The sequence below is a fragment of the Esox lucius genome, chromosome 18 (genome assembly GCF_011004845.1).
Source record: "Esox lucius isolate fEsoLuc1 chromosome 18, fEsoLuc1.pri, whole genome shotgun sequence".
NCBI classification, from domain to species: Eukaryota; Metazoa; Chordata; class Actinopteri; order Esociformes; family Esocidae; genus Esox; species Esox lucius.
Window position 1 is genome coordinate 9,097,172 of NC_047586.1, and position 24,295 is coordinate 9,121,466.

A 24,295-nucleotide genomic window follows, 5' to 3' on the forward strand; every position below is an offset into this window, starting at 1 on the left:
CTCAATATTTGGTATACACACCTATGGCCACCTTTCAGCCTTGGCTTGAGACTTATCAGCCCTGGCTTTACACATGTGGACACAGTAACGTTTGCCCATTCTTTGAAGAATTGCTCAAGCTCCTTGAAGTTGTATGGGGACATTTGGTGAGCAGCAATTTTCAACTCTTTCTACATTCTCAATTGGGTTGATGTCCAGGCTTTGACTGGACATTGATCTTTTTGTTTTTAAGCCACTCCAGTATGGATCTTTCTGTCTGTTTGGGATCATTGTCCTGCTGGAAGATGGGAGAAGATTCAAGTCCCAGGTCTCTTGCAGACAGCAGCTGTTTTTTGTCCGGGATTTCTCTGTACTTTGCTTTCCAGGCACCAATGCAGAGAAGCATCCCCATAGCATGATGCTGCAACCACTATTCTTCATGGAGGGATAGTGTTTTCGGGATGATGTGCAGTGTTAGGCTTGTTCCAAACATAGAGCTTAGCATGGAGGCCAAAAGCTCTTTTTCTCATCAGACCATAAAATCATCTTCCACTTGGTCTGAGAGTCTCTAACATGGAATGATGTGAGTTGTTTTCTTTTTGCCGCTCTCTCATAAATGCCAGTTTTGTTAAGAACCTGGGAGATTGTTGCAGTATGCAGTGTCTCTCAGCTCAGCTGTGGAGAACTAACTCCTTTAGAGTTGACACAGACCTCTTGGTGGCCTCCCTGGCTAATGCCCTTCTTGCCCAGATACTGAGTTTTTGAGGACAGGATGTTGTTAACAGATTCACAGTTGTGCCATACTCTCTCCATTTCTTAATAAGTGACTTTACACTGCTCTGGGGGATTTTCAATACCTTGGAAACTTTCTTATATCCTCCTTTTGGAGAACATTATATGGGATGTGCTTTGAATGTTTGTTCGTCTTCCCAGAGACAGGTATATTTAACCTGAAACCAGAAATGTGAAACACCTTAATTTCACACGTGAACATTCAACTAATTATGTGACTCATGCAATAAATTTTTTATGTTATAAATTTGAAATACATTTCTAAAAATTTTCAGATTTCTTTTGTTATTTCACAAAATGTACATTCTGTCTTGATTCATTATGATTTCTTGTTGTAACAATACAGTGTGGAAAAGTCCAAGGGGGTGATTAGCTTTGAGAGCCACTGTAACAAACAACACCCCGAATGGATAAAATGCCACTAGGTTGCCCGTATTAATTTGTTTTCTTCTTAAAGAGTCTATAGTATGATTTCAGCCAGTAGTTGTGCTCATGAGTTCCCTGTTTTGTTCTGTTCTACATCTTAAGATTTTACTACGTCAACCATTTTGTATGATATTTTACAACTGGCAACAAAATATCTCACTTGATTTCAATTCCTAATCTATAATACGAATTTGCTGTGCTGATGATCCCAGAGTGCAACATTAAGTCCTAGAGAAATGTGAATCTTCCTGCGCAGTGCGCTAAAGAATAAAGATTCAGCTAGGTGAAGACCTCATTAATAGCATCTGGAAGGCATGGCATCTATGAGCTTGTCCTATCACCTGACCTTGTTCAAGGTATGATTGTATTATGAAGTTTTTCAGTCAATTAAGGTGTTAGTGTTAAACCTGTTAGTGTCATACCGAATATGCAACTGAAAGAGAATATGTACCTTTAGATCCAGACTTTATAAAGGTCAAAGGCAATGGTGCTGGTTGTGTTGTCTTTCACCCACTGCTATAACTGCTAGTCATTGGTGGTTTCGAGCTCCACTAAAACAAAGAGCTTTTGACCAAAGTGTTCTAATCCGTTATGATGATCCAAGTGAGTTTGAATCCCATTCGTGGCAATATCTGGAGAAAACCCTCCGTGCTGGTCCTCAATTAAGATTCAGCCTAAAAGCTGGCGTGTCAAAACGTAATTAGGCCCGGGGGCTACGTTAAGCTTTCACAAGGCCCCGGGGCCCGCCCTGAAAATGTCTCACTTTGAATATTTTCTAAAATTGTCCTCTGTCCTTAGTGACGAATTTAGTGTCAGTTATCATTTCCATGATTTTCTTATGATTTATTTTTGTAATTTTGAAGCACTTTGCATTTGTTTGAAATATTCAATACCACTGCTAAATGCCCTGAGTGTCTGCCTTAAAGTTGCAAACTTTTCTGGAGTGTAGGTTATACAAAATGGTTTTACCATAAGCATAAAGACATTGTTTAGTCAGGATGACACCATACCATGTGAAATGAATGCACTTATGTACTGCAGTTTGTAAACGTAGAATTTCACTGGCAAAACTGATTCTCTAATCCTGGTCTGTGTGAAAAACAACTGGACTTGATGATTAAAAATACGTATAAATCCTGTGGCAAACAGTGAGAGTGGGAAGCTAACCCAGTTCTATGGCAAAAATATAACCAAAAAGACATCGGGTGTGTTCCCCATGCTATTACAGATCTGCAAACTTAGTCATAAATGGGCTAGTCTTTTGCAATATGCATTGATATTATTGGCTCCAGTAGTGTGCTTGGGAAGACTGCTGAATGCCAAGATCGCTATTAAATTAATTCTCATTGTCATTAATTTCAGTGTTACGATTAGTTACATTCTTAGCACACAGCCACAATGAATGTCAGTCCACATGTCAAAGGGAAAGAAACCATTAAAACTCACACCGCAAGTGGGGAATCAGTTCCAAGAATTGGGTTTCTTTATTGTGAGATCATTGTCCTGACACATGTTTAATTATAATGTAGTTCATTTGACTGTCTGAACATGACAGTGGACTTGTGGTAAGGATTTCTTGGTAGGAAAGTGTTGGATCATGGCCAGCTAGATAGACTGCTTGATTTGCCTGATAAAGATTTCGTTGCCGTATGTGATTATCTGCTCAGCTGGTCAGCTGTTAGTATTCAGACTCTTTTTGTCAGGTTGGCCAACGAAAAAAGCTAGCAGCTAGCCATTACTGTCCATTGGTTTAAACCCATGCATTTTTTGAAGTTAATACGTATGGCCGGGAGAGTTTAAACTCCTTTGTTAGTCTTCCAACTCCCTTTGGTCTCTCTTCAGCACATCATCAAGTTCCATCGTGCCTCCAAGGCCAATAAGAAGCCTATGCAGCTGCCGAGAGGAATGGTGAAGTCTCTCCTGTATCAGATTCTGGACGGGATTCATTACCTCCATGCTAACTGGGTGCTGCACAGGGATCTGGTGAGTATAGTGTAATACCGGTGTCTCTTCATGGTGCCATCTCTGCTCACCGACGACACAGCACACTGATGCGTCCTTTTGCAATTGGTCATTGATCTAAAAACTGATATGAGCTGCTCAGCCAATAGGGTGCATGGAGACGAGTCACTTTTTTGCATTTCAAGGAGCGGCTATGAGCAGCGTTGCAGGCTGACAGAATCATATATTGTCTGACACAGGCTCTGTTGTAACCTTGAATAATTTGTTATTATAATTCTGAGGCCATTGGCTGTGGAGGAAAGGGTTCTGCCCCCTCTCCTCTCCTCCACACTATTCTCACAGTGTCTTCCTGGAAGGCTGGACTAATAATTGGCCTTTGCTGACCTCTCATTCTTACATTCTCTTTTCTTTTTCTCACTCTATTGGTATTTCTTTCATCAGCTTCAGGTTTTTTTTTCTTCTTCTGATTGGCTCAAACCCAGCTGGTTTTGCAAGAAGGAACTTTCATGGAAATGCGTATGGCTACATTAACACAGTAATTACCTGAAAATCTGGGTTGCTCATCTTTTTGTTTTCTGATTGGCTCAAATTCAACAAGGTTGGGCTACTCATGAACATAAAATACTTCTTAGTAATCGCTTACGAAGAGCCTTTTGTTGTTCTTGCTATTAACAGACACAAGTTAGACATTTTATCCACATTTTAGCAGTGAAAAAAGCATGATTGCAATTTGTAAATATTTCAACAAACCTTTATTTAAACAGACTAGTTATTACGAATATTCATATTTACAATGACAAGGCCTCCTGTGGGGAATAAAACTAGGACACAGGCAACAACAGATATACAACATCAGACAAACCGTGGCTGTGTCCATGTGCTTGGAGGCATGGCTATGGTGTGCCTATTGCTATGTGTGAAGTAACACTATGCTTCTTACGTAAAGGCAACGCAAGTGGTGACATTAGAGAAGATCTAACTGCAGCCACTCAAGCAGAGAACAGGGTCATCCACTTTAAAAATCAGCTGTCCCTATGCAGTCGATATGGATTAAATGAGCAAGGGACCCGAAGCACTGTCTTTGTGTCACACCTGAACACAAGTAATGTGCTTTGGCCCACTGGGTTTAATTGGACATGTAGTTCACAAATCTTCATCAGATAATGTAAATCACATTACATCTCTGCACCTGGATAGTATGAGTGGAGCCGTACTTGGCGTACTGTTCCTCATTGGGTTAAAATATGGTGTTATTACAAATATAGTTTAAACAACTAAGGAAGTACGTCTTATTAAACAATCAGAACGAGGAAACTAAACATGCAGTTTAGAATGGTGCACTCACGCCAGCAAAACAACAAGGGCATTAACACACAAGGAACATATAGCAGAACAGCCCCCCCCCCCCGTGACAAATCTGATTCATAACATTCAGAAGACAGTGGGTCACTGTGATCATGTGGATTACTAAAATGTTTATGACACAGTGTTTCATCTATGTCATCAATAGCGGACTGCTATAATTCTTCTTAGATTCCTTAGGGATAAGCGGCTTTTTAATGCCTGCTCAATAGATGTACTTAATGAATCACCTGGCATGCCGCAGAAGGCCGGTCATGGTCTTGTGTGTTTGATTTCATTTGTTTGGCCTCAACACTAAAAGGGGCTTAGGCTAAATCCTGTCATACCTTCCTGTTATGGCAGGATTTAGGATCATGTCTTTACCTTGCGAAGGCCAGCTTGTCCATTGCCTGCTACTGTGCATAGCATTCTGCACTGCTGCTGGAATAAAAAAAAAAAAAAACATTCCCACAGAACTTTGTTCTGTTTGTGCCTTGAAGGTCAAACCTTTCCTTATCAGAACACCCACCTTCCGGACCTAACTGTTTTCTTTGCCAGTGCACAAGAGGAATGTCTCTGTATCTGATTTACTGGAAGTTGATGTACTGCAGTTTTGTGTGCTTTTTTAAAACACACACTTCCTGCCATTGTAGGTGATGTTTTATCCAAATACACGCTTAAGCTGGTGGTGGTAGTGATCGGTATGAGGGGCACTGTTTTGCATGTAGTTTGTTGGCTATTTCATTGAAATAGGCTTGAATATGAAAGTCAAGTTTCCATTTACGTAATACTTTGTAGAAATATACAACAGATTGTGCTGCTTAATGGAAAACGCCACATTCAATGCCATGTGGACATTTTTTAAATATTATTTTTCCTCCCCAGTCATGTTGGGGGGAGGTGTGTCTGAACGGGGAGTAAGGTGGGCTACATTCCATTCCCTCCTGTGGGGGTGGGGGTGGGTGGGGCTAAAGCGACTCATGGCTTAACCACCCCCCTAATGGGTGGAGATAGGAGGAACCGCGTATCTGCCCTGGCTCCCTCCGCCACACCACGCCTCTTATGCAACATTCAACCTTGTGCTTCTGCTGCCACTGTACTCTTGCAGGGAAGTCAGCCTGCCTCTCCCACCCCTCCCCCTCCACAGTCTCCAGCGAGCCAGGCAGCCCCCACCCCCCCCCCACACACACACACACTCTCCTCCTGTCTGTTATGTAACCCATACTAGCCAGTGCATTTAGATCCCAGATCACAGGTCCCACAATTCCTCTGGGTGACTCCCTGGTATTGGCTTTCACCATGCAGCCGTATTCCTGGAGTTTTTTTTTTTTTTACATAAACACTGCAATAATACCAACCTTTGCCAAGAACAAATGTTTGCGGTTAAAAAAGCCTGAAAGAAAGCCATTATGTTCTGGCCGTTGCCACGTTTCACAGAGAGCAGTTTCAGTTTTCAGCTGCAGTGTATCGTGTGGATGTGCTGAGCTGCACGCCAGCTCACTCTCACTCTCCCAGCCTCTGTCAGCTGCCTGGTTGTGGTGGGCCTTTGTCCTGATTGATCACTAAGGACGTGCCCTTATCTCTGATGTAATGGAATATTCTTCACAGCCGGAGCTGTCGAGCTGTCGGTCACACACCACTGTATGGAAACGCACGATCCACACCGGCTGTCAGAATATATATATCGTCTCTGCACTGAAAACCTTGTACCTCAGCTTTCATGACTCTAGTACTAAGACAATATATTTGACAGAGCTTCTGATGTGTTATAAGTTGTGTGTTAATCAATGGTGAAGTTTGGTCCTGTTTTAATTTCCTGAATAGCGTATGTTTTGGATATTTTCGTCAGGCAGTGACGGTATGTTGCTTCCCTGTCTGTTGGGTGCAGTGGGCTGTGATTGGCCTGTGCTGCCATTAACTGTGTACCTGGGTTGTATGGAATGTGTTTGTCACATCAGAGTGGCTTATGTCTTGGTATCAATTAAACTAATATGGTATATATATCAACTAATATGGTAATTGCCTAAGTAATGAGAGACTTTGAAGAAAATGGATGACTACAGTGAAAACATTTGGAAAGTGATGCTGAATCCATAATGGCAGTGCTGTATGTTGGCGTTTACTGAGCTTCAAATCCCTGTAGGTATCAGATGGCAACAACACATCCTGATTTCAATGCTCATTTTCATTTTTAAAATATATTATTTATTTATGGAAATGTGATCTCTTTGAACATTGGGTAAAATGAATGGGTTTGGATTGACTCTATTATTCATCTCATTTATTTAGAATCTTTTATTTGAGCAAGTGCATCTGGCTTAGAATAGGGACCCTCCTCGTGTGACTCGTCATTGTGTTGGCCGGCAGAGGTGTTTTTTTTTTTGGTATGTGTCAGTAGTAGAGCTCATTATAAATGCTGTTCCTATAGCAACAGACCCTGTGTATTAAACAGATGGAATCCTTTGAGGCTTAATATTCACACAGAGACTCTAGGGATCAACAGGCAACTGAGGGACGCATGGTGGAATAAACAGTGGGTCGCCTACTGTTTGAATAAAGCCATTGGAACTATAATGACTCGCTGAACTGACAATTAGTACCGTGTGTTTGCTGTGTTTCTTCCGTCATGCTGTCTGATGACTTGATTGTTCAGTGTGGATAATGAGTATGGATTTGTACTACGTGATACAGTCGTAGTACATTTCACGCTGGTTCTGTGGGCTAGAGGCTCAAAGCGTAGTCCTGGGTTAAAAGATCAAGCTCACTGTAGATTTCCAGTAACTTTTTCATACAGCTTAGTAATCAATTTACATTTTGTGTCACACTTGGAGCGCTGACAATTTTCTTTTCAAAATAACATTATGGGTCATGAGGACACAACAGACTCTGTGAACATAGTACGTTAATGAGAACACAACTGTGAAGCTGTGTGGTTTCCACAGAGGGACGTTCATCAGACAATCTACTGGTGCCTGAGTAGTGTAGTCTGTGTGACATCTAATAGTGTGTGGAATTAATTTAACTTGTATGGCTGTATCCACCCAGTCTGCCGTAGTGGTCAAAATAATCATCCCATGTACAAAAGACAGGTTTCTCCCTCATTTAACTGTAGAAAGATTATTTGTATTGCAATTCAGGCATCTGCTGTTTTCATATCTTCAAAAAAGCACCCTTTAAGTATTTCCTTATTTAAAAAAATATAATTTCTTGTCTTATTTTACTGTGAGTTAAGTATACCCTTTTAAAATTTGATGCGTTTGCATTGGTCAGTGGTGACCAATGCATCAACAAAGCAGTGAAAGATCACAGTGAAAATCTACACCGTTTTTGATTCAACTATACCTGGAGGCAAGTAGGCAGCACAAAAAAGCAGGAAGCAGCTGTAGACAGGGTGTAGAAAAGGCAAACTTAACGATAACAACAATCATAATGTCAATGCAGAAAATCCATGCAAGGTGAAAAGAGTTGGTTGATATTCTGAATCTGAGATAGGAAGAAACTAATATTTAATACGAAGAGACTGGTAGATTACTAAAATATTTACTAAAGCAGTTTGAGATTGGTAGTATTTGTTCAGTTCTGATTGCTGATTTAAAAAAATAAATAAGTTAATTCAGTTGATGAGGATACAAACTGCACAAAGTTGTCTGGGTTCTACAATCCTGCTGAGTTTCTAGAAATGTGACACATTTCCTAAGGGGGCTATTGCCCTTTGGAGAGCAGCCATTTTGGAAGGCAAAAACTGTTCCCCCACAAACTGACTAGTACTAGTCATGTCAGAAGTTTAACGGGCCTGCGACATACTGTGTACAAATTACAAAATGTTTACAACAAGCCTAACAAGTGGTGCTGTGGTCTTATGCACTCTTGTAGAACTGCAATGGCTTAATATGAAACAGACATAAATTACTAGCTAACTAGCTGGTTTAAAACAAATTCCATTCACTATAACAAGCTGATTGCTTATCAGCCCTTTGCCCACTCTGTGAGTATTAAGCTTGCCAGCTCACAGGGTGTTTTTGCAGAAAATGAAGACCTAAACAATATTATATTTTCAACAAGATGAGTTCTTGGAAAAAAGACTACTTGGCATTTGGCATTATGCTTTTTCACATCTGAGTGGCTGGGGATCTGGGTTTTCTTTATTCTGTAGTTTCCCAGAATGGAGATCCAGAAGGTTCAGTGCATGTTTTCTACGCAGCTGATGGTGCCACTCCTTCCTTTCTGGTTTCCAGACCTGTCAGTGTAGATCAGACAACAATCCTTTTTTCTCCAGTTTCTCCATGTGCCCAAGTTTGAATTGGCTAGGTGAATCTGGTTTCAGGCAGCCAACCGCAGAACAAGGCCAGGCATCATGTTATTCTGCCTCCCGAAAGCCCTAAAACACAAATACGATCGTAGTAAAATAACTTTATTGTGTGCATGAAAAGAATATCCCAAAGGCGTAGGAATGATTTCTTCATGGTGGTAGACGTAGTCATCAATGATTTGTCCATTAATTTATTGAGCAAATCATTCCCAGTAGTAGTTGTATAACATTTTGACCTATTTTTTGCTGGTCTTTGGCTGGATTGAGGTCAAAAGCATAATTCACATTCTATGGGGCACGGTTTGCCTTTCCCTGTTATTTGCATGTCATGGTTGTCATATAGCTCAGACCTTTCTTTAAAAGCATTGGACTTGCATGGCCTGTATCCTCATTTCTATGCTGTTGTTTTCTGTGGAAGTCGTTGTTCTAACAACTAAGGATTCCCTGAAGGCTGAAACACACACAACACATGTTTCTGTTTGTTTGTTTCTCCTCTAGAAACCGGCTAACATTCTGGTGATGGGGGAGGGCCCGGAACGAGGACGAGTAAAAATCGGTAAGACGGGCTTAAGTAAATACTCTGTAGATGATTGACAAGTGGAGGGATGATTCGGGTCATTTAAGGCATACAACTCTGTAAGGACGTAGCTTGTCAGTCAGTACTGTAGATGTGCTGAGATAATATTTGTGTACTTGGTGTGTTATACGACACATCAGTATTTACGTCTGAAACGTGAATGTGATTAAAATGTGTGCTAAACGGCTAATGTGACATTTACCTATACAACAGAAAGGTCTGTGAGGTTGTTGAAGTAGTGTATTGTAGTTACAGAGTTTACATTCCAGCCAGCCTCTGAGAAGCTCTGAACTCAGGGGCAGGAAAATGGGCTTAAAATGGCCACATGAGACAGATCACACGTGCATTACCCACTTGCCAGCGTGGGACTATTCTAGGATGATGTCATAGGTCTGCAATGCTCGCCAGTCTTTTCACCCCCTGAGAGTGTAGTATTAGTGCTAACTTATGGTTTTACAGTCACAATATTCCCCTGGATGATAACAACACCCGCCATGCCAGACTACCAAACTTCACATTGGGTCCTGCACAGACACTGGACTTTACCATAAGAGGGAAATGTCATCCCAAAAGAATACGATCAATAAGTAGGGTTTCCCACACATGAGATACTGACGAACACCAGTGTGTTTTTATTTTCTTGCTTTTCTGAGAGAAACACAACCTCCTTCATTGAAATCACACATCATCCTGCACGGAAATCCGACACCTCCTTCACTGAAATCTGACACCACCTCCTTCACTGAAATCTGACACCACCTCCTTCACTGAAATCTGACACCACCTCCTTCACTGAAATCTGACACCACCTCCTTCAATGAAATCTGACACCACCTCCTTCATTGAAACCAGACACAACCTCCTTCATTGAAATCCGACACCACCTCCTTCAATGACTTCTGACACCACCTCCTTCATTGAAACCAGACACCACCTCCTTCATTGAAATAGGACACAACCTCCTTCACAGAGATCAGACAAAACCTCCCTCACAAACATACACTATACAATTTATTCTGCATGAACACAGATCACAGAACAAAGTGTACCTGCGGGCTTGTCAACAGGGTAGTACAAATATAAACATATGAAGTAATGGAGATGTCGAAGAAAAACAACCAAGGCTCATTGGAATACTTGCGCGGCCAGTCACCACAAGGTCTCTTCTGGAAGGTTTCTTTTTTGCTCATCCTGAGTAGAGTAGCCATTGTCATTCAGCTGACGCTACAGTGTGTTTCTTCCACTATCTTATTCACCTTTTAGCTGACATGGGCTTCGCCAGACTCTTCAACTCTCCACTCAAACCCTTGGCTGACCTTGACCCCGTGGTGGTGACATTCTGGTATAGGGCCCCTGAGCTTCTGCTTGGAGCCCGACATTACACCAAAGCAATCGGTGAGTCATTAGACCTGAGGCGAGAGCTACACACGCCAAAAAGAGGCTCCATGTAAGATATTGAGTGTATTGCCTTTACACAAATAGGATGTTCGCAGATATAATTTGGATTTTTGCGTTTAGGTTATTAGTTGACCTGATATACAGTACTTAAGGCATGTTTCAGATCTTACAGTGAAAGAACAGAGATTAGTTGGGAATTAGTAGACATCCTGACTAGCAATGGGACATTGCTCTTTTATTGTTTACTTAGACTTGCTTATCTGTATTTGGGGTATGTCTTGTTGTATAATTAACTACATGCCATCCCTGGAACACTTGGCCAGGAACGGGAAAGAATAAATGGTGTAATATTTGTTCAGTACTTTTCAGAATTGCTGGCTACTTGGCAAAGATCAGCAGCATGAAAGAATTTCAGTGTTGTTCATCAGCTCGATTTTACTATCAAAATGTTAGCAAAGTCTAACCATTAATTGAGAATGAATTTATTTCATTATTTGCACCCCTAGATATTCTTATGACACATTTTGCCATTGATTGATTTTCCAAGTTCATCTGAGTCGTTAGGAGCTCCAGATCCCCTGGATCGCGCTGGCCTTTCTGTCTGTCATCCCAGATACATAGTGGTAGGACTACCCATTAAAAAGTCCTAGGCATCCACTAAAGCCATCAGAAGGAAACTCCTGCAACTGTCCCGAAAACACAAATTCTTGTTGCGATGAGGCAAGACCGAAATTGACAGGGGAGGAAAAACTTCGCACCAACAGAGTGAAGGATCGAGACAACCTTTGTGTGTGTCGCCGATATGGGAAAAAGTTTAAGTCTTTGAGCACCTTGTCTAAATGCTCTGTCTGCTTGTTTGTCCGACACAGACATTTGGGCGATTGGCTGCATCTTTGCCGAGCTGCTGACGTCGGAGCCCATCTTTCACTGCCGCCAGGAAGACATTAAGACCAGTAACCCCTTCCACCATGACCAACTGGACCGAATATTCAGTGTCATGGGCTTCCCGGCAGGTCTGACCAGTACCCAACCACGCACGCACCAATATATCCAAGGATGAGACCATTTAAAACACACAGCGAAAACCCAGTTCAGCTTAATTAAGTCATTAAGTCATCACTGACCGTGTACCCATGCTCATGTTGTCTTGCCATATTTACAGTTTGATTCCGTTATCCTCTGAAAGCGTCTAAGTCAGGGCTTCCCAATCCCGGTCCTGGGGGACCCCACGGGGTGCACGTTTTTGTCCCAGCACTAGCACACCTGATTCAAATTAAAGATCCGATGATGGGATGATTATGTCCATCAAGTATGTAAGTGGTAGGGCAACATTTGAATCAGGCGTGTGAGTGCTTGGGTGAAAACAAAAACGTGCACTCCTTGGGGTCCCCAGAACCAGTATGGGGAAACACAGGTTTAAGAATTAGAATTGGCTCAAAGTAACTGATGTTTTTTTGTTTATTTGTTTAAATTGGGCAGATAAGGATTGGGAAGACATCCGGAAGATGCCGGAATACCCAACCCTTCAGAAAGACTTCAGGAGAACAACGTGAGTGCAGACATTCTGACAATACCTGAGCTTTCTCGGCCATCAAAAGACACCCTTACCTTTGACCAATATGTGACATTTGAATTTTGCTCTCAAGAGGTTTGCTTCTCCTGTTCTGTGCTTCACTCTTTCACAGGTATGCAAATAGCAGTCTAATCAAATACATGGAGAAGCATAAAGTCAAACCTGACAGCAAGGTTTTTTTGTTGGTAAGCACACATTCTCTAGTAACCATTAGATTCTTTGACCAAAGTGCCAGTTTAAGTGGGGGATGCTACGATTTTTTTCTTAACCACACCATTGAGTAATTTACTGGGAATAGTGTAAGTTTCCAAGGCCAGTTTTACATATTTAGCCTGTAAAACCAGTGGGGTTGAGCTAGCTGGTTGTGTTTGATCGGCACCACTAATCCAGAGTCCATTCACCAATGTTCAGCTGCAGAAGCTCCTTACAATGGACCCCACCAAAAGGATTACTTCTGAACAGGCCCTGCAGGACCCGTATTTCCTTGAGGACCCCTTACCGACCTCTGAGTGAGAACTACTAGAATACATTTTCCTAACTTAATCCTAATCGTAGACACCCTCTCCACATATACAGATAAACAAACAATGGAGCTCTTTGATTCAGTAAACTAAAAATAGTCCTCTCATGAGTAATATGTAAAATTATTATTATATCATATCTTGGTATTTGAATACTAGTATCCAGTTTTATTTTTTTCTTGAGTGGCCTTTTTGTTTCTTTTCATCCAGAATATTCTGTTTTTTACAGTGTCCATCCCTCATCTCCTTCTTTTCCTGCAGCGTATTTGCCGGATGTCAGATACCTTATCCTAAACGAGAGTTTCTTAATGAAGATGAACCAGAAGAGAAAACAGAGAAGGTAAATGAAGTTTTGGTGGAATGCTTTGAACTGTACACTGACATTGTAGTACTGGGAAGTGCATTCAGAAACCACCACAATTCTTCTCTGTTCATATGCTGCTATTAGCCACTGTCATTCTGCCGTCTTAAGAGACCCAAAAAACGTCTTGACAGCATCACATGGTTATAGAATGTCTGTCTTGAAGGAATTTCATGAGGTGAAAGGTCAGGGTAAAGGTCCTGTGGAACTTGAGCTGTCTATGGGCCAGTGTGGTACAGAGGTTTAAGTGACTGTGTCTGGATCATGTATACCACTGCAGACCGGATCAGAACCCATCCCATGCTATTTTAGCTCAATCACAGTTTTATTTAAGTGACCTAGATTTGTCAAACCTTGGAACTTGGGACTGCCTACCTGCTTGAAAACAATGGGGATGACAGATCGGTCTGCCAGAGTGATAAACAGGGTCATTATGAAAGAAGTGCTTTTTGGTATTTTAAAGTCCCAGTATAAATAATCACTATGTATAATAAATTATTGCGTTTCTGTACTTAATGATAACTCCCAAATATATTTTCACCATCTAATTCCCTCCTTTGGGCATCCCCATCATTTTACAATTTCTGAGATTATTACACTTTATAGTGCAGAAATATAAAAACAGTCCTATCAAGTTTTGACTGCACTGGACCTTTAAGTAGAAATCATGCACAGAGACTGTTATTTTAAATGAAGTGTCCTTTACATAGACAATTAATTTCAGAGCTAGAAATAGGCATTATAAATATACCTCCATCAACCCTGTGTCTGTGTCAGTGCTAAGAATAATATTATGTATGAACACACAAGTAATTGAACAAGAACCCTTACAAAAACCTCAACTAGGTGTGTTTTTGAAACGTAAGTAATTTGAAATACCAACAGAAGAGAAATGAACGGATAACCACGACATTTACATTTCACATAAAATCCCCTAGAACGTTTTCTAGACGGGCTAAAAATGTATTTTACAGTAAATTATTTTTGATGAAGATTGCATTCAACCCTGTGTAACAAGTTTTCATTCCACGTCACATGAGAATTAATGGCGGATTTAATCATGAAATCATTAAGAGTTTTAATTCAGCTATAAGAGAGCTAAAAAAAATCTCAAAGACCAGAGGACAAGCTGCTCAAATAGCAACAGCTTCATCAAGGCCCACATGAGAGGGGTTGGCCCGAATGACCTAAGGAGGTAAATCCCAGGGTAAAACTCTGGACTTTGTGTCGGGCTTTAGTTCATAGGACACAAGGGGATGCGTGAAATAGGAAGAGACCTTCCCCCTTCACTTGACGAAGATCTCACTGAGCCCTTAGTGTATCTCATTTGAGGTACAGACGTCGCTAACGGGGAGCCTGGCTGGTTCCAAAGCAAGTGACTCAAACACTGGCGAGCCAGAGAGCTACCAGTCCCCTCCCCTGCTGAGCAGTTCCTGTGAATCCCCCGGCACTGCTTCGCATTAGCAGCTGTTGTCAAGTAGGCAACACCTGATAGTGTTGCCTTGGAGCAGCCGCCAGGAAGGCTGCCGGGCCTGGTACGACAGTCTCATTGTTGCTGACCCTGACAATCACGTGTCTGTGCCTCATGTCCTGGGAGCCGTTGAGAAGTGCTAAGCTGGGCTAAAGGTTCAGGGCATAATTCCTGTAAATGGTCTCAGCTCGCTGTTTTCTCAAACTCCGCAAAACACCCTAGCCAGTTCCCAAATACAGGAAGCGGTGACCTTGATTGATCAGCGAGCCGTTGTTTGTTTGGCTGTTGAACAGTGACACTGTTGCCGCTTTATCGAGTAAAAACTTTTCCATAATGTGTATGCATTGTGTTTTCATGACGTGCATGCAATGCGTACGCTGTATTGAATATCTTTTAGCGTGTGTGTGTTTTTGGTTATCATAGTCTGGCATGGTGCTGTGGTACAGCTGGAGGTTATCACGGTCTCCGTCTGTGGTTTGGATCTCTGAGTATTCATGAGTTTCTTCTCCGTCAGAACCAGACCCAACAGCACCAGCAGACGGCAGCCCAGACACAGGCCCAACAGCAAAACCAGCTGGCTCCCACCCAGCAGAGCTCTGCCCAGACCAATGGCACCACGGGGACGGCCGGGACCAACGCCGGTGGGGGCCTCCAGCACGGGCAGGAGCAGGGGCCTCCCAATAAGAAACCCCGCATTGGGCCTTCTGGGACCTCCTCAGGCACTGGAGTCCACCAGTCAGAGTACCAGGTCTGAGTTGTTAAAGTCTTTTGCGTGTCACTGATCCTTAGACGGGAGGTGATGGCTTCGGTCACAAATGGTTGGCCGCTGGGGATTTTTTTAACACTAGATTACTTAAACAATATGCTCATTCTTAATATGCCTTTGGGAGACCCAGCCAGGGTTAGTGACAAGCCCCGGTTTCTGTGTTGATGATTGCCCCCGACAATATGGATTGGTCACAATTATGTTGATTGGCCTAAAGCCGGAGCTACAATGGATATAAAAAGTCTACACACCCCTGTTAAAATGCCAGGTTATTGTGATGTAAGAGAAGGGCTGTACACAGGAGATGTCCTCACAATCTGACAGATTTGGAGCGCTTTTGCAAAGAAGAGTGGGCTAATATTGGCACGTCAAGATGTGGCATGCTAATAGAGTCCTACCCAAAAAGACTGAGTGCTGTAATAAAAACAAAAGGTGCTTCAACAGAATATTAGTTGAAGGGTGTGCACACTTATGCAACCAGGTTATTGTAAGGTTTTTATTTACATTTTTTCCCCTTTGATGATTTCTGTTTTTCAATTCAGTTGTTCACATTATAAGTCACATTAAAAGTGGAAAAAGTTCTGACATGATTTATCATTGTCTCATTCTTTTACATCACAAAAACCTGGCATTTTCACAGGGGTGTGTAGACTTTTCATATCCACTGTATGTTAATGAATTGCTCATGTTCGTTGTTGCCGTGTTATTTTACTAGAGAGTAAAAATGAATGGTGGTCAACTTTGCCCCACTGCACCCTCTAGATTTAAGGCAGCAGAATGGAGCATGCAGCACAGGTTTGTGTACAGTCAGTGAAAAGACACAAGCACTTCAGAGCATTTGCCTGCTGGTAGGATTGTGGGTCATGTTACAGCCAGATGATAATGTAATATCCCTCAAGTTCATATTAGCCTGCAAATATAAAAAACGACAACACAAACTCTCACTGCTCCCTGTCTTGGCGCCGGCCCTATTTTTTCCTATGCCTATTTCCTGTTCTGTAGTTAGTGAAGACAGAGATACTGTGGTTTGTGAATTGGTAGAGATATTGTAGTTAGTGAAGGAGTTATTTTTTCAGTTAGAGAGTGAGGAAAGGGGGGACTATGAACAATGGCAGAGAGAAAGGCGGGTATGATGAAGAGGGGTCTCTCCCTTGGTAGGCCCAGGCCTGGAGGGCTGCTGGACTGACTTAAGGGGAGCAGGACTATATTTAGCAGGAGGCTGAGGCTGCATGTTAACAGCTGCTGGGGTCTTCAAAACGAGACCTCAGCAGAACCGTTCTATTAATACCCTTTTGCCCTCTGGATGGGCAGACTGAGTCGACCGAGATCCAACTTGCCGTGGCTGTGGCGTCACATTCAGCGCCCTATTTTCCCCATGACTGATCACTGTCCCAGGCCATATCCCAGCATGCACCACGCACATCCTCTAGCTAGGCCGCTAGACAGGAAGCAGTTTGTGCAGGTCTCCACACCTCAGCCGTGTTCTGCAGCGGCAGGTCCTCAGAGCCACTCATACGGCCCAGGAGAAGGGCTTCACATTTGCCCAGTGACTTCTGCCTTTTATTACCTTTTTAGGAAGACATCTGGCTTTAGGCCCAGTCTGAGCGGGTTGGAGTGAGTCACGGCCAGGCAGAACTCAGTCAGTTGTTTAAATTGGTTAGTTAGCGCTTCTTTTTCTACCGATGCTGTGGCTTGGTCTAACCCAGATCGGTAAATACTTCAAAACACAGGTCTCAGTCAAATGATACATGGGTGAAAAATAACCTATTGCTGTTCTATTTTATTATACATGTGTTTTTCACAATTGTTTAATATTATTTTCCTTGGGTTGGTAGTTGCATACTGATTCTGTTAGAAATCCATATGATGCCAAGTTCATAACCCTGGGAGGATGTGGGATTGTGTTGACAAACACTACAGACGCGTGGCTGTCATGATTTTTAACATTAATAATTTGATCTATCAATTACTTAACCAGCTTTACGATTACAAACATTACCAACAAAAGTAATTTTCTTCTTCAAGGTTTCTCAAGGTACAGTTACAGAAACAATTATGTATTTTATTTTCAGGTTACCAGCGAGGCCAGAATAGACAATAGTATTTTTTCCCAGTCGTGTCAACTGGTAAATAATGGATGACAGTGGTTGCTAGCCGTCAACTGTTTACTATTTCCTCACTATTTTCTTATTCTGTCCACTTCAGCACTCCAGCTCCCGCCTTGGTTACCAGAGCAACGTTCAAGGCTCCAGTCAGACCCAGGGATACTCTTCATCATCGCAGCAGAGCTCACAGTACCCCCACCAGTCCCACCGCTACTGAGTCTGCTGGAGCTGTTCTTCAAACCAACAGCAGGGCCTCCTAAAACAACCCTCGACCTCAAACCCACCTGTCATTTTAATCTGCCCGAGGTATTACTGTCCCCACGTCCCGATCGCACCTTGTCATGTGTCAGATTTCAGCAACAAAACAGTCACGAGCTCCTTCCCTTTCGTGTCAGCCCTACTACAGATTCCACTGACCTCAAGTCCACCCAGTGCCCTTTGACCTTGGGGCACTGCAATATGAAGGCAAACTCACCATAGGAACCAAAAACAAACCTTGTTTTAGGACAGCCTTTTTTTATTATCATCAGTTGACAAAATCGGTTGATGGCAGATAATAGGAAACGTGTTGGGTGCAAAAAATGAAAACAACACAAGGACTATGAACCATGGAATTGGCAAAAACGTGTTCTTCAATAGGAAGGATTGCAGCTCCGTTCATATATAAAATTATATATATATACATATTATATATCACCTTTTTCTATTGGTTTAACAAGAGACGTTGTTTTGCTTGTTTGCTCTGTAGAGTCTTAAAGTTTGATTAATGTTTTTTGTAAATATGGTTCAATAATGAAAAAGATTGGATGAAACATGGGACAATAGCCTTTACTGTCATCCTTTATTTTCTTTACTGTACATTTATATACCATGCATATGTGTTATGTCCAGATCACAATCAAAGCAAACAGAAGACTGAGCCAACCCTAACTTTCTGAGATAACAGTATCTATTCCCCCCTTGGCTTGGAATCCCATTTCTACAGAAGAGTCAGTTCTCTAGCTGATGTGATTGCAGGGATCTGTGAAGTACACAATTTATCTTAATCTTGTTATAATATTTCTTGTTTTCCACTTTCAGTCTTCTCGTTTGTGTAGATTTGTGGTCTGAAAATCTGCATTAATGGGAAATATTTATCAACATTTTTCACTTTCCTCATTCTACCGTGTAAGTTTTAATTGTCTCAGGCAACATTGGGCATCCCCATGTTGCCTGACCCGTCACAGCCACCAAGGTCACTGAAAGGTCACTGAAAGGTCACTGAATGTATGCATTCTCATTAAACAGGGCTATCCTGAGACTGTTACTGACAGTGTTTCTTTCAGGTTGACCTAGATTTAAATGTCTCACGATTGCCCTTTACATTGTCAGTTTGTAACTTCCCTACATAGTCAAGGGTCTGCACTGCTGAACGGATCTGCAAAGAGCTGGAACAAATACGGAGGAAATTATTTTACTCCAGTTTATTCAATCCACACTCCTGGTTATGCACTGAGTATTAATCCAGGTAGAGAAGTAGTTTCTATATTATTTATCGTAAAAAAACAACAACAAGTTGAATGGAACTGCACTGTGTTTCCAGACAGAGCTAGACGAGAGACGAGGCATCCATTAGCTTGTTCTATGATTAGTGGAAGGGTGTGGAAACAGAGACATCTAGTGGCCATTCACAGAAGTGGGCAGCGATGGGATTTAGTCTCAAGTATTAAGGCGATCTTTATCTCTACCTTGCTTTGAGATTTTCTTTTTTAAACAGAGTTTTCTGATGTTCAAAAATTACCAGCCAACTGGCATTCGTTGAAGATGATCAATAGCTGTGGAGCGGATGGAGAGGGACTCTTATTCTGTTTTCTACAGTAAGAGGACATCTACAGCTACTATTGTGTTTCATAACTTATAGACTGCCCTCTGTGTGGCTGTTTTCTTCTGACAGTGTTCCTTCAGTGATTCACTGGTCTGTCATATCTGATTCATTCAAACAGGTGGATTCAGACTGGCCATCCTATTGAAACACCTGCTGTTGTTCTCTGTCTGTCGGTCCCCTCAGATGTCTTTGGATATTCAGTTCAGTTCAGGTTACTGAAATTTAGACACAGTGGTGCGTTCAGTGTGTGGAATGCCGACATGTCAGATGAGCTAAAGGCACGTTTCCCTGCTTGTTCCAGATCAGCTCCTTACGGTCGGCCAGAATGTTTTGCTTTTTGGGCCTGGCTCTCTGTCTGATGTTGATACAATGTCCCTGTGTTGGTCGGGTGGTCACTCGCTCTCAGCTCCTTTCTCTCTGCTCTGGCCAACAGGCCCAGTGGATTAACAAACCCGCCTTCTAGAACAGTGCTGTTTTCTCGGGAACAAAACCAGCAGCTATTTAACGTTTTCTTCTCACGTTTTTTTTCCTAATGGCGCATATTTGAAGAACAGTAGAAGGGGATTGAGGTCACAATACATACTGTTCCTCAATTTATCTCTACGTAAACGAGGTGTCAAAAGTATTATTCATTGTGTGACTCCAACTGGTGATAGTGGGTAAAATAACGCTCAAACAATTCCTATGCAAAATCTGAGAAAAGCTTTCACTTGTGCAATGTTTAATTTTTACTCTAATCGCATGCCGTTCAGACTTCTCAAATGAATCAATGATTGGGATATTAATTCCTGATTGTAATTCAAATTTTGAATATCGGAATTTAAAAAGGCAGATTTTTCTTACAGCGTTGGTAATTGTACACTTTATGAAATATTGTAAAGAAAATAATATATATATGGATAGGGTATACATTATCCAGTCATACTTATTGTTTCTCTATATTCTGTGAACTTAAAATGTATTTGGGGCAGCAAAGCATTTTGTGTTTTTTGGCTCTGTCTTCTCTTAGGATTTGAAATTATACAATGATAATAGCTTTAAGGTGCAGACTATCAGTTTTAATTTGAGTGTATTATCAGTTTTTAGAAATTATCTTGCGTTTTTTACATATTCATCACATTTTTGGGTACCAAAAGTATTTTTACAATTGGCTTCACTGCTTTTTCTTATTATATATGTGTTTGCATTGTCAGTGAGTGCACAAGACAGCTGTCAATGTCTAGTCTTGATTCAAGGCTGTGCATTTGGAGTCTGTTGCAGTTGTTTGACAACATGCGGCCTAAAGAAGTGTCAGTGCGAGTCAAGGTGGCCGCCCTCAGGCAATAAACCAATCAGAGACATAGCCAACATGTTACACATGCCAAAATCAAACTGTTTGATTTATTAAAAAAGAAAAAAGCATGGGTGAACCAGTAAATATCTAGAACGGCCAGGTAACAGTTCGCTTAAAAAAGCCAGGTAACAGTTCGCTTAAAAAAGTGCCCAATATTACCTAAAGGGTTCTGGAACAAAGTCTTCCAGGCAGTTGAGACAAAGTTTAACCTAGAACTGAATGATTGGAAGATGAGAGTGGAGAAAAATGTCAAAGTATACCACCTCATCTGTGAAATATGGAGGGGGTATTTTGGCTTGGTCTTGTGTAGCTGGAACTGGCTTGCTGATGACTTCTGAATTGTACAGAAACATCTTGTCTGCTCAGATGCCACTTAATGTCTCTAGTCAGTGGACAGCACTATATCATACAGCGGGGCAACAACCCCAAACTGACATACAGTGGATATAAAAAGTCTACACAACCCTGTGAAAATGCCAGGTTTTTGTGATGTAAAAGAATGAGACAAAGATAAATCATGTCAGAACGTTTTCCACTTTTAATGTGACCTATAATATGAACTATTCAATTGAAAATCAAACTGAAATCTTAAAGGGGGAAAATGAAAACCTTACAATAACCTGGTTGCATAAGTGTGCACACCCTCTTATAACTGGAGATGTGGCTGTGTTCAGAATTAACCAGTCACATTCAAACTCATGTTAAATAGAAGTCATTACACACCTGCCTCATTTAAAGTGACTCTGATTAATCACAAATAAAGTTCAGCTGTTCTAGTAGGATTTTCCTGATATTTTCTTAGTTGCATCTCAGAGCAAAAGCCATGGTCCGCAGAGAACTTCCAAAGCATCAGAGGGATCTCGTTGTTGAAAGATATCAGTCAGGAGAAGGGTACAAAAGAATGTCCAAAGCATTAGATATACCATGGAACACAGTGAAGACAGTCATTATCAAGTGGAGATATGGCACAACAGAGACATTACCAAGAACTGGATGTCCCTCCAAAATTGATGAAAAGACGAGAAGAAAACTGGTCAGGGAGGGTTCCAAGAGGCCTACAGCAACATTAAAGGAACTGCAGGGATTTCATTTTGGACTGGCCCAGCCAAAGCCCAGACCTGAATCCAATTGAACATCTGTGAAATCTGACAGATTTGGAACGCTTTTGCAAAGAAGAGTGGGCAAATATTGGCACGTCAAGATGTGCCATGCTAATGGACTCCTACCCAAAAAGACTGATTGCTGTAATAAAATCAAAAAGTGCTTCAACAAAATATTAGTTTAAGGGTGTGCACTTATGCAACCAGGTTATTGTATAGAGTTTAAAATGTTTCCCCCTCAAAGATTCACATTATAGGTCACATTAAAGGCGGAAGAAGATCTGACATGATTTATCTTTGTCTCATTCTTTTACATCACAAGAACCTGGCATTTTAACCGGGGTATGTAGACTTTTTATATCCAGTGTAGTAACCAAATAGTTGAAAAGTAGAACTTTTTTAACTGTTTAAGTCAATCTCCCAATATAAATCCAATAGAGCATGCCATCTACGTGTAAAAAGGCCCCTGAAACTAGCAAGAACTTAAGCTTGCTGCTGAATAGGCCTTCCAGAGCCAGCCTCTGATGATGGGTAGGGGTTGTAGACTTCAACACTACTGTTTGCTCCTTGGGGTTTAAGGCCGGGTGTCTCGGTAAAAGCACTTTGTGACAACTGCTGTTGTAAAAAGGGCTTTTATAAATTAATTTGATTCATTGATTGATTCAGGCTGTCAATTTGTCCAAATACTTTCGATACCCTAAAATGGGGGGACAATGTACAAAATGTACTGTCATTGCTAAACATTCCAATATGGAAATGAAAACACTCTTGAATGAAAGCTGACAGTCTGCACTTTACCATAATTATTTAAATTCCAAAGTGTTAACGGAGCACTTCAAATAAAGTGGTGTCGCTGTCCAAGTTCTTTAGGTGTTCACCCTATTATGTTTTCAGTAAGGATATAAATACTACCTGGGATTCAGATTTTTCTTCTCACTGCCTTAACGACGCATGAAACAGCTAACAGCTATAGGCTTGCCCCTTTGTTAAACAGAGCCTGAATCAGGAAAATTTGAATATCGCCACTCGCTTTCAAACTTGACAGCTCCACGTGAATTCTTATCTACAAACATTGGAATAATCATATCAAGGTAGACGCTGGCTGTGTGATGAAAAGCTGACAGTACGCCAGTGACACGTGGCAGAATGGGCACTACCAGTGTCGTCCCCTTCACCGTGCCGTTGCTCAGTGTCACCTGATCGGCCACCACTGCTGCAAACGTGCTTGTGCTTTTGTTTAAAAACTGTTTTACATTCAGTCTGTCGAGTCCAGTGGACGTTCTCTCGCGTCTATTGCACGTCCTCAGTCTCACAGGACTGACACTTGCGTTTTTTTAATGTGTGGACAGTGCCTTTTTGTCTGTATGTTTGTGTTAAAAGTTTCCATCATGTGATGGGATATTCAGGGTCATGTTTATTTTGACTTGTCCTATGCCTTTTGTTTTAGTACAGTTCAGTTACATTTGATTGTTTTATATATTTTCTTTTGGTTTTCATGTTCCTGTAGTCTGTTATTTACAAAACCTATTATTTAGAAAATGTGGTAGCAACCAGTTCAATATCAGCTTTGAGTTCAATGTGTCCAATCTCGAAATTAATGACTGCGAAAAGTTCAATGTATAATGATTTAGGATTTTCTGTTCTAATGAACATTGTCCAGACATTGCTGAAACAAAAATGTTGTACATAACACATTTTAATAATTGTCATTGAAACATATTGATACAATAATTGTATTTTAATGCACTGTTATTGCTGAAATATTTAGTGGTAAATGGAAAGTATTTGTTTTTTATGTCTTGTTTAGACACTAAAAATATGGCAGGTATATTAATGTTATATTAACGCTCTTTTTAGGATTTCTTACCTTTGTGTGGATATCTATAACACACAGTAGTAGCTACGCATATGACCCATAATGCATCTCTTCACTTCCTCCCTTTACTAGGGCTGCTTCATGCAACAGACCTTTCAATACAGAACTTAAGCACTTATCATGACTGTCTCAACAGTATGTACAGACAGACAGACACTCCATTTGCAAAGTGTTCCTGTAATGCCAAGATGCCTTCTGAGAAGACGCTTAGGATTTCGTTTGCCTGTAGCGTTTTATTTACCCATTTAACCAGAGCATTCAAGACTCTGAAAGAGAAAGGGCAACATAATTGTTTGGTCCTAATTTTTAAGTAGTGGACTACTTTGTAAAGGTAAAATAAATAGTGCTTTATATAGATAATAGAGTGCAGTTTAGGACACAGCTTAGGTTGTGTTAAGAACCGAGGTTCACCACTTGGTTGTGGTCAACATTCTCTTCTGGCTCCATGGCATCAGACAACAGTACTTTGCAGGTCTGAGTGTCTGTCAAATCTAGCCTTTTCAGTGTATTTTGTATGTATGTATGTGTGTGTGTGTGTGTC

At 41.3% G+C, this 24,295-nt stretch overlaps 1 protein-coding gene across 2 annotated transcripts in view; it reads left to right on the top strand.

Moving 5' to 3' along the window:
• cdk19 (cyclin-dependent kinase 19) overlaps positions 1–20,060 on the top strand; it is a 40,320-nt gene extending 20,260 nt beyond the window's left edge. For both annotated transcript variants that reach the window (XM_010882881.5, XM_010882880.3), the window contains exons 4-13: positions 3,040–3,180; positions 9,308–9,365; positions 10,650–10,781; positions 11,654–11,797; positions 12,264–12,333; positions 12,470–12,542; positions 12,769–12,866; positions 13,140–13,218; positions 15,225–15,458; positions 17,682–20,060. In XM_010882881.5, the coding sequence (XP_010881183.1) occupies positions 3,040–3,180; positions 9,308–9,365; positions 10,650–10,781; positions 11,654–11,797; positions 12,264–12,333; positions 12,470–12,542; positions 12,769–12,866; positions 13,140–13,218; positions 15,225–15,458; positions 17,682–17,798 (1,146 nt within the window). In that variant the 3' untranslated portion in view covers positions 17,799–20,060. The remainder of the gene's footprint in view (positions 1–3,039; positions 3,181–9,307; positions 9,366–10,649; positions 10,782–11,653; positions 11,798–12,263; positions 12,334–12,469; positions 12,543–12,768; positions 12,867–13,139; positions 13,219–15,224; positions 15,459–17,681) is intronic.
• Positions 20,061–24,295: the final 4,235 nt, after the last annotated feature.